At 38.4% G+C, this 8,945-nt stretch overlaps 1 protein-coding gene across 1 annotated transcript; it reads left to right on the plus strand.

The window, feature by feature from the left end:
* Positions 1-6,244: 6,244 nt before the first annotated feature.
* Positions 6,245-6,845, plus strand: LOC132027853 (zinc finger protein 706-like). Its single transcript, XM_059416581.1, has one exon. The coding sequence runs from the start codon at positions 6,309-6,311 to the stop codon at positions 6,537-6,539; it is 231 nt and encodes a 76-aa protein (XP_059272564.1). The 5' UTR covers positions 6,245-6,308; the 3' UTR covers positions 6,540-6,845.
* The last annotated feature ends 2,100 nt before the right edge of the window (positions 6,846-8,945 follow it).

Here is an 8,945-nt window from a genome sequence, read left to right on the forward strand (position 1 = left end):
CCTGTGTCCCTGGCACTACTTTGTTTGGCTGAACTTCTGCCTTAGTTTTGGTTCTCATTCTGCTCTGGTACCCCATTAGAAGTAAAAAATCCTGCTTAGCAGTGCCCAGCTCCTTTACTGGGGCTTGGCCTCACCACTACCCTAGAATGGCAGGTCAGCAGGGATGACAATCATATAGAGACAGGCTATCCAGGTGTTACTTCTGGTCTGTCTTCCAAAGCCAAATAGCTGCTTTTTCTAGAATCCATGTTGAGCAGCTTTTATATGGAACCCTCTATACTAAAATGATGGATCATCAGTCTTTTAGAAGTCAGGCTCTGGGGTGCCTGGGTGGTTCAATCATTTAAGTGTCTGCCTTTGGCTCAGGTCATGATCCCAGGGTTCTGGGATCGAGTCCCACATTGGGCTCCCTGCTCAGTGGGGAGTCTGCTTCTCCCTCTTCCTCTGTCCCTCCCCCCCTGCTAGTGCACTTGTGGGCACTCTCTCTCTCTAAAATAAAATAATAGAAGTGAGACCTCTTCCTGATCTGTCTGTCTTGTAAACATTCAGTTTTGTACCTGTGAGTTCTAAGATGGCCAGTTGTTCAGGTAAGAAGACTAATTTTCAGACTTTTCATCTATTAGCTGGAGAAAATAAGATGCTATGGGATACACAGACAATAATATAATTAAAGATAACCATCAAGATCTTTAAGATCCCATCAGGCAGAAGAAAATATATATTTTTGCCTCAGTCACTAACTAGTGGTAGTTTTCAATAAGAGGCACCTCAGTTTTAAATAACATATCTGAAAACTGAACAAATGCCACTTTTTTTTTTTTTTAAAGATTTTATTTTATTTATTTGACAGAGAGAAATCACAAGCAGGCAGAGAGGCAGGCAGAGAGAGAGAGGAGGAAGCAGGCTCCCTGCTGAGCAGAGAGCCCGACGTGGGACTCGATCCCAGGACCCTGAGATCATGACCTGAGCCGAAGGCAGCGGCTTAACCACTGAGCCACCCAGGCGCCCCCAAATGCCACTTTTTAAAAATAAGCCTCAAAATGACAAAGTATGGAGATAGAGTTATCAAGTTAGTTGAATTACACAGTCAACCACTGGAGTAATTCAGGCTAATTGACTCCATAACCCCTCCATTATCTTGGCAATTTAGAAAAATGAGTGGTTCCTATCCTGAATTACCCAAGAAACTATGGTTGTAGACCTGAGCCATTATCCTTCTATTGTAAATGATGTTCTGATTTGGGCTGGCAATATTTTAAGTGACATTTTAGGGTTCAATTTCTTTCTTGGGGGATAGAGGAAAAACCCAAGAAAGAGGTCTTCTACAACCCCATGTCTTATAACAAATGCCAGGCACACATTCCCCATCCACAAAGCCCAAGACAAAAGCTGATGTCCATTCTGACATTTCATAGTTCCCATTCTAATTCTCAAATATGAAAAGACTTAACTAAATGAAAATAACTGGTTTTAAAACAACATACTGCTTTTTTTAATTGAATATATTGAAAAATTTGTTAATAATCATATTTCCTATAGCTACCAAACTAGTTCTTTCTTATGCATTTTGCCAGGCTATGTGCTCAACTAAATGGATATTGATCTTATTTTACTCCAGTTGACTGTAGAATCAGTGAGGAGTTCTTAGCTCTAGAATTTACTTCTCCTGGTGGCCCAACAAATATAAACTTATCAGTTTTCAGGGATGGCATTAAATTTTTTCTTGTGGCAATGCTGAATACAAAAAGGAATAATGTTCCATGTCAATGACCAACTCAAGTGTTTTATAAATGCATTTTCATAAGTAAGATACAGCTTATATTTTTAGAAATTAGTAAATAATTCTATTTATATCTCTATACCAACTGTTTAATATCATAATAAATAAAACATTTATTGACCAATAAAATAGCAATTACTGATGCAACATAGTGAGTTAATATGCATGCTTATATTTCACTGCATTTGTATACGGAACAGCTAAGGTATTTTTATTATGAGTAATGCTTTCCCAAGAAAAGTAAACCAAATATTTATCCAGGGAATTTAGGCAGCAGAAGGTAACACTGGCTAATTATATGTCTGAGAGAAGTTACTTATCTTCCTGCAAGCAGTATACCCCCATATGCATATCTTCTGACCTACCTTAACTATATTAAGATTTTGTTCACACCAACTTCATGAAACTTCTGTAGATGTCCATGACATTATCGAATGGCAAAAAAAGATATCTATTGGTAAGATGCACCTTCTCCACTAACCCATAGTGAGTGGCCCTATAAATGCTAATCATTTATAAACAACTGATGACGTAAGAGGATTACAAAAACAAATACACCATTTTTCTTTTTCTCCTCTGAGGAACAAGAAGCCAAATGAGATGAAGAGAATATGAAAACAAAACAAAGCAAACAAACAAAAAACCCTACAGACAAACAAAAACAAAAACAAAACAAAATATAAAGGCACCTTGAGGGACACCAGAGAACATCCATGGGAAGTCAGGAAGAAATTAGGGAAAAAAAGAATCTTAAAAGATGTTTGTTTTCTAAAGCCACCCAAATTATTTAGGACAATTGCAGTGAATTCTATGGCAAGTTTAACAATCAGTAAGAAATTGATTTGGGAAAGTTGGGTTGATTATGAGCAAAAAGTGGTGTATCAGCAACTGAATACAAGAAATGCTGATCCAGGAATTATGCAAGCCAGCTGAGATCTATGCAAAGGGTCAACATTTGTACTAAAAAAAATCACCATAATTTCCCACATGCTACCAGAGGCAAGGCCTAAAGTCTAATTTTCAAATATCAATAATAAGTTGCAAGTTTTACTTGGAATGCTGTGCTAAGAGCTTCACCAAATTTACCCTGATCATTCTCAGAGCACCCTGTGGGGATCACAAGCTGGTATAAAAATTATCTTAAACCAAAGACATTTGAGATATAACAGATACAGGAAGAAGACTTTTTGGAGATTCTCTTATCTAGCTTAAGGCAGAAACTTCTGGGAGTGAGGCTGCCATAAATCCCTTTGCAGGGGAATTTTACTGGCTGGAAAGAGGGCTGAGAAAACCACTTGCACCTGCATAAACAAATATTAGCACAGACTCTGTTATCTCCCATTTGCTCCTCTAGAAACCCATCTGTTCTTTCCATTAGAGTCTCTTCTCCCTCCTTCTTTCCCCTTAATAAGTTAGATATTTAAACTCCTGTCTTTAGTTGTTTGGAGTCACATCTCTGCTCCCACTGCATAGGTGAATAAAAGTTGACTTTTCTCTTGCTATTCTGTCTTTTTTCAGCTTCATTCACAAGTCCCCAGTTAATGAAAGTTTTTCCTCCAAGGAACCATAAGAAGCAAGTAAATCTCATCTTCATCGTGGACATGTGAAAACAGACTCAGAGAAACTAGGAAACTTGCTCAAGTTCATTGAACCCAAGGAGTCATGATTCAAATACAAAGCTATATTGTCCCATGGTATATACACTCGTAAAATGCATTAAGTTGTTTATATTGGATCTAAAGTCTCTACTATCCCATGTGAACTGTCAAATCATAGAAGCAATTCTTCCAAGACCATACCATCAGTGTCTTAATTCTGAATGTTTTGGTATTCACTGGAGAGGATATTATTTGGGTAACTATAAAGTTTATCCAAATTATTTGGTGAAAGCAAGGATACATGAAGCATTTAATTTTACTTCCTCCTCAAACTGGTTTCTAAGGTTAACCATTGGAAGAAATTCCTTACATACAATTGGAAAACTGACTCAGGGTAAAAGAATCTAGCATGACTAAGACTTGCATTTGTCACACATGGGTAATGAGGAAGTTGAGCAGACAAACACAGGACCTAGATCCACCAGAGACCAATGTCTCCTCACCCTTAGGTATGTTCTAACCTTGCAGGGCTGAAGAAATGGCCCCAGGATGGCTGTTACTAGCAGACCCTCCAGGGGTCTTTCCAGTAGTGGCTGCTCATTCTCTATGACCAGCCCAGGTCATGGAGAATCAGTTGCAGCTCCACGATGAGGGTTAAAGGAGGAATAACCTGGGGAGGAGGAGGGGAAGTGGGATGTCAGTGCCTAGATGGAAAAGACAGTCCCCTGTGATGGGCACGGGAAAGCAAACCACCTATAAAACTCTAGAGTAGTTAGCACCAGAGACCTAACCGTGTTACAAGAAGGTAGGATAAATATCACTACCACCCTCCACTGAAAACAATATGGATGAACTAATAGGGATAGATTTCCGGGATATTTTTTTAAGTCAAGTTACAGAACCAAATGACAATATTTTTGTTTTTAAAAGCCCATAAGGTGGAATACATTTTCTATGGATTAAATAGATATGTCCATCTGTAAATAACAGTAAAAGACCTGGAAGGATATTGTGGAAGTAAAGAAAGACCACCAAAGGAGAACAATCAAAGGATATTTAGTGAGAGCTTGCGGCCGCAAGGGAGTTAGCTATCATCACTGGTGTTTGGCAGAGATGCAAAGACTGGCAGTGGTGAAGAGTGGTGGAAAGAAGTGTTACAGTGAAGAAAAAAGAAAACAAGCTTCAGATATGTTGTGATTGCAAATCATTGGCATGGGAAGCTAGAGACAGACTAACTACAAGTCAGGGGTCATATGTGACTGGTCTGGAGAGCATATTTGGGTTGCTCCTGTGTTGGAAGCTGACCATGATTGATCAAGCTTCTGAGATTTCTGGACCAGTTGCTGCAGATCTTGTGGTTTGGCTTATGAGCCTGCTTGTTGCAGAGGTTGTGTATCAGAGTTCTATTTATATATATAGTCTGGCCCTTGTTTGTTTGTTTATTTAGTCTCTCAAAATGTGCCAGACTGATATTAGACTTAAAAGTCTAAATTCCCTGTAATGGTTAATTTTTTTGTACAAGAAGAATACATTTACTCATTTTCATACTTGTATAAGTTTTTAAAAATTCTGAAGCAAAATGGTAGAATGATGGTGATTGTCATTCCTAAGGCTCATGATGGGTCCCATTCTTATCCTACAGTAGAGAGAAATAAGACATTAAGAAGTTAACCTTCCCGGGGTGCCTGGGTGCTTCAGTGGGTTAAAGCCTCTGCCTTCGGCTCAGGTCCTGGGATCAAGCCCCACATCAGGCTCTCTGCTCAGCAGGGAGCCTGCTTCCGACTCTCTCTCTGCCTACTTGTCATCTCTGTCAAATAAATAAATAAAATCTTTAAAAAAAAAAAAAAGAAGAAGTTAACCTTCCCAAGGCCTCACTGTTGATGAAAAGCAGACAGAATTTAATTCCAGATGTATCTGATCCTAAAAGTTACTTTTCACTGTGTCATGCTGCTGCATACAAAAGCATAGTGAGTCTAACATTAAGAGAGAACAGTTACTACCACTCACAAAGGGTAAGCATGGACATGTTGGACTAGCACAATAGTAGCATCTGTTATACAATATTAGAATCTATCTATCAATATGGTATTAGAACTCCGAAATGGTGGCAGCCCTTTTTCATATTGAGTTTGTAAGATTATCTTATAATAGCCTTGGATGAATTATTACAGTCTGATCCTTTATATTTCCAGAGGAGTAGCTTCTGCTTTTGAAAAAAACAGCATTTCAAATGCAATTATAACCCATGAGAAAACAGGATATTATGGAAACTTTATGCATTTTTCAAATAATTCCTTTCAGAGAACAATCAATCATCTATATTGCTGATGAACTAGTGTGTACCAGTAGGTTCTAGGAGATGCTAATGAATCCACTTCTTGTTGGTTTAAAGCAGAATGTGAACCACTTTCCTTTTTTATGTGCAAATAGAGTTAACCTAACTTCGATTATCTTGTTAATCAAGAGTTTATAAAGGTGTTATATTTACCTCTGGCTTAAGAAGGGCAAACCAATACTTGAAGGGCTGAACTCCTCTTTTTTAAAATCTTTAATTGGAATCACAGGTTATCACGACCTATGAATTAAAAAAAGTAATTTTTACATTAAGTAACTGTAGCACTCACCTAAGACAATAGATTAATATCTACAAATATTTTTTCTATTTTTATGTCTTGAATATTAGCTCACTGATTTACACAATAATCCCAAGGTTCACAACATGAAATACCACATCAAAATCATCTGGAAAACTTAGAAAAGTATTATCAATGCCTTCCCCTCCACCACACACATCCAAAAACTTCTGATTTAATTGGTCTGGAGTATCTGCATCAATATTTTTTAAAACCTCACCAGGTGAGGCTGGGTTTGGGGCAGCCAGAGCCTCTGGGAGGCGCGTCTCGGGCTGGGGTCGGTGAGGAGTGGCGGATATGGCTCGTGGACAGCAGAAGATTCAGTCTCAGCAGAAAAATGCCAAAAAGCAAGCTGGACAAAAGAAGAAACAAGGACATGACCAAAAGTCTGCTGCCAAAGCTGCCTTAATATATACCTGCACTGTTTGTAGGACACAAATGCCAGACCCTAAGACCTTCAAGCAGCACTTTGAAAGCAAGCATCCTAAGACTCCACTTCCTCCAGAATTGGCTGATGTTCAGGCATAAAGTTGTTTACAGGTGAATTCATGACACCTTTGACTCTTCTACTGTCTCAGACCTTGGGTAACAAACCTGCAGCTGCTTTTCTAACAAACTGTTTATCAGCAAAAATAAAGGGGCTACAGAAACACTCATTTTTATGCTGTTCCCTTTTGGGCTTCATGCAAAGACAATTTTGTGTAAATGTACAGTTGACTCTGATTTGGAAATCTGAAAATCAGTCCATCCTTGTTATAAAAAATATTTTTACAATTGTAATTATATTGATGTTCATATTGTGTAAAATAACTCATTTAATAAAGTAGTACTTTGATTTTAAAAATCAAGCAGGCAGCCTGAGTTGAAAAGCACTGCTTTAGACCAAAATGTTTATTATGAAAAGGATTTCATGATGCAGTCGTTCAGTCAGTTTGCCAGCGTCCATCCCTCTAGGTTCTGGAAGGCTGAACCTACCCCTACCGGCCCAGAGCCAGTCCTAACAGTGTGCACATGACCCAGTTCAGAGTAATCCAAAGCAGAGTGGAGACCTCTCTGAGAAGTTTCTGTCAGTCAATAGGAAGTGTATGGTCTTAGGTTCAATGGCTGGAGTCCTACAAAGTAGACTGACAAGAGACAGATTAATAAGGAAAAAACACTCCAGAAGTTTATTAATGTGTGCATTGCACACATTATGGGAGAACTCAGTGATGACTAACTCAAAGGAGTGGTTAGAAACTGGGCTTATATTGCATCTTAACAAAAGAAAAATAAATGTGTGATAGAGAAGTGACAAGACAAAGGAAAAATGTTCATGCTTTCAAAGGTAGCAAATTTTGGGAAGGAAAATACATGAGGGAAACGAAGAAGGTAAAGTCTAGCTAGCAAGGTTTGTTATATAGATTCTTCTGGTGCCATCTCTGAGCAAGTAACAGTCTAGAATTATCTCCAGTGATTAAGAATTGTTCTGTCCTTCACAGTGAAGGGGTAGGGATGGGGGTTGCTGACAGGTTTGTTTAGTTTCCTTTTTCTCAACCGCCTTCAGCTCAAAATCACCCATATCCCAGATTGATGTGTTTTAGGGTGGCATATTCTGAATTCTTTCAAAAGGAAGTCCTCTTTTGTGAGTGCAAGCCCTAAGGACAATGTCAGGAATGACTTATGGCAATTTTATTACCACACGGAGGAATTTTTCACCAGTAGAAGAAAAACCATGTTAACATGGAAAGAGAAACAGAATCTAGAGTTGGAGATTGACTTTTATTCAATAAATAAATTTATTATGTGTCTTGGCCGGTGATAGGTGACTGATACTGAGTCCCAGGATCAATCACTAGAGTTTCTACTAGAAGTTCCATAGTACTAGCTTAAGTATTTCATTCCATTTTGAGAAAGGTTTCTATTGCTTGAAACCAAAAGCATCCTGAAAAATATAATAATTATTTAACATTTTTGTAACATCAGAACCAATTTTTGAAGTCATAGAATAGCTCACTGCTTCCCAACTCCTATTCTTCCAGCCATGGCTTTAAAATCTTTTTTTTTTTTTTTTCATTTTGGTGAAATGTAACATATACAGAAAAGTATACAAAACACTATGTGTAACCACCACCCAACTCAAGAAATAGAATTTTATTAGCAACCCAGATGCCCACTTGTACTGTTTTCAAATCACTAATTCCTATGTACCAATTGAAGGTAACCAGTGCTCAGACTTCAGTGGTAATCAGTTCCTTACATTTTCTTATAGGCTGACCACTTATGTGTGGATACCTAAAATATAAAATTTTGCCTGTTTTTGTATTTTACATGATGGGAATCACTTAGTATGGACCCGCTGTGCTTGGCTTCTCTCTTCATTTGTGATATCCATCAATGTTCTCACATGTAGGTGTAGCTCATTCATTTTCATGGCTGTATATTTTATTGTATGACTATGTGACTGGTTACTTTTTCATTCTACTGTTGATAGACATGTGACTTATGTCCCCTTTTTGGCTACTGTGAATAATGATGCTGTGGACATATTTGTGCATATCTCTCCATACACATTTCTGTTGGGTACATATCTTGTAGAAGAATCACAGATTACTGAAAATAATTATGGTCAGCGTTAGGAAATACTGTCAGCCTGGTTTCCAAAGTGACTATAACAGCCCATGTTCCTTCCAGCAATGGAAGAGTTTCTTTTGCTCTACATCCTCACCAAGACTTGACATTAGCTGCCTTCTTTTTTTTTTTTTTTTTAAGATTTTATTTATTTATTCGACAGAAATCGCAAGTAGGCAGAGAGGCAGGCAGAGAGAGAGAGAGGAGAAAGCAGGCTCCCTGCTGAGCAGAGAGCCCAACGCGGGGCTCAATCCCAGGACCCTGGGATCATGACCTGAGCCGAAGGCAGAGGCTTTAACCCTCTGAGCCACCCAGGCGCCCCCATTA

This window comes from Mustela nigripes, chromosome 12, assembly GCF_022355385.1.
Source record: "Mustela nigripes isolate SB6536 chromosome 12, MUSNIG.SB6536, whole genome shotgun sequence".
NCBI classification, from domain to species: Eukaryota; Metazoa; Chordata; class Mammalia; order Carnivora; family Mustelidae; genus Mustela; species Mustela nigripes.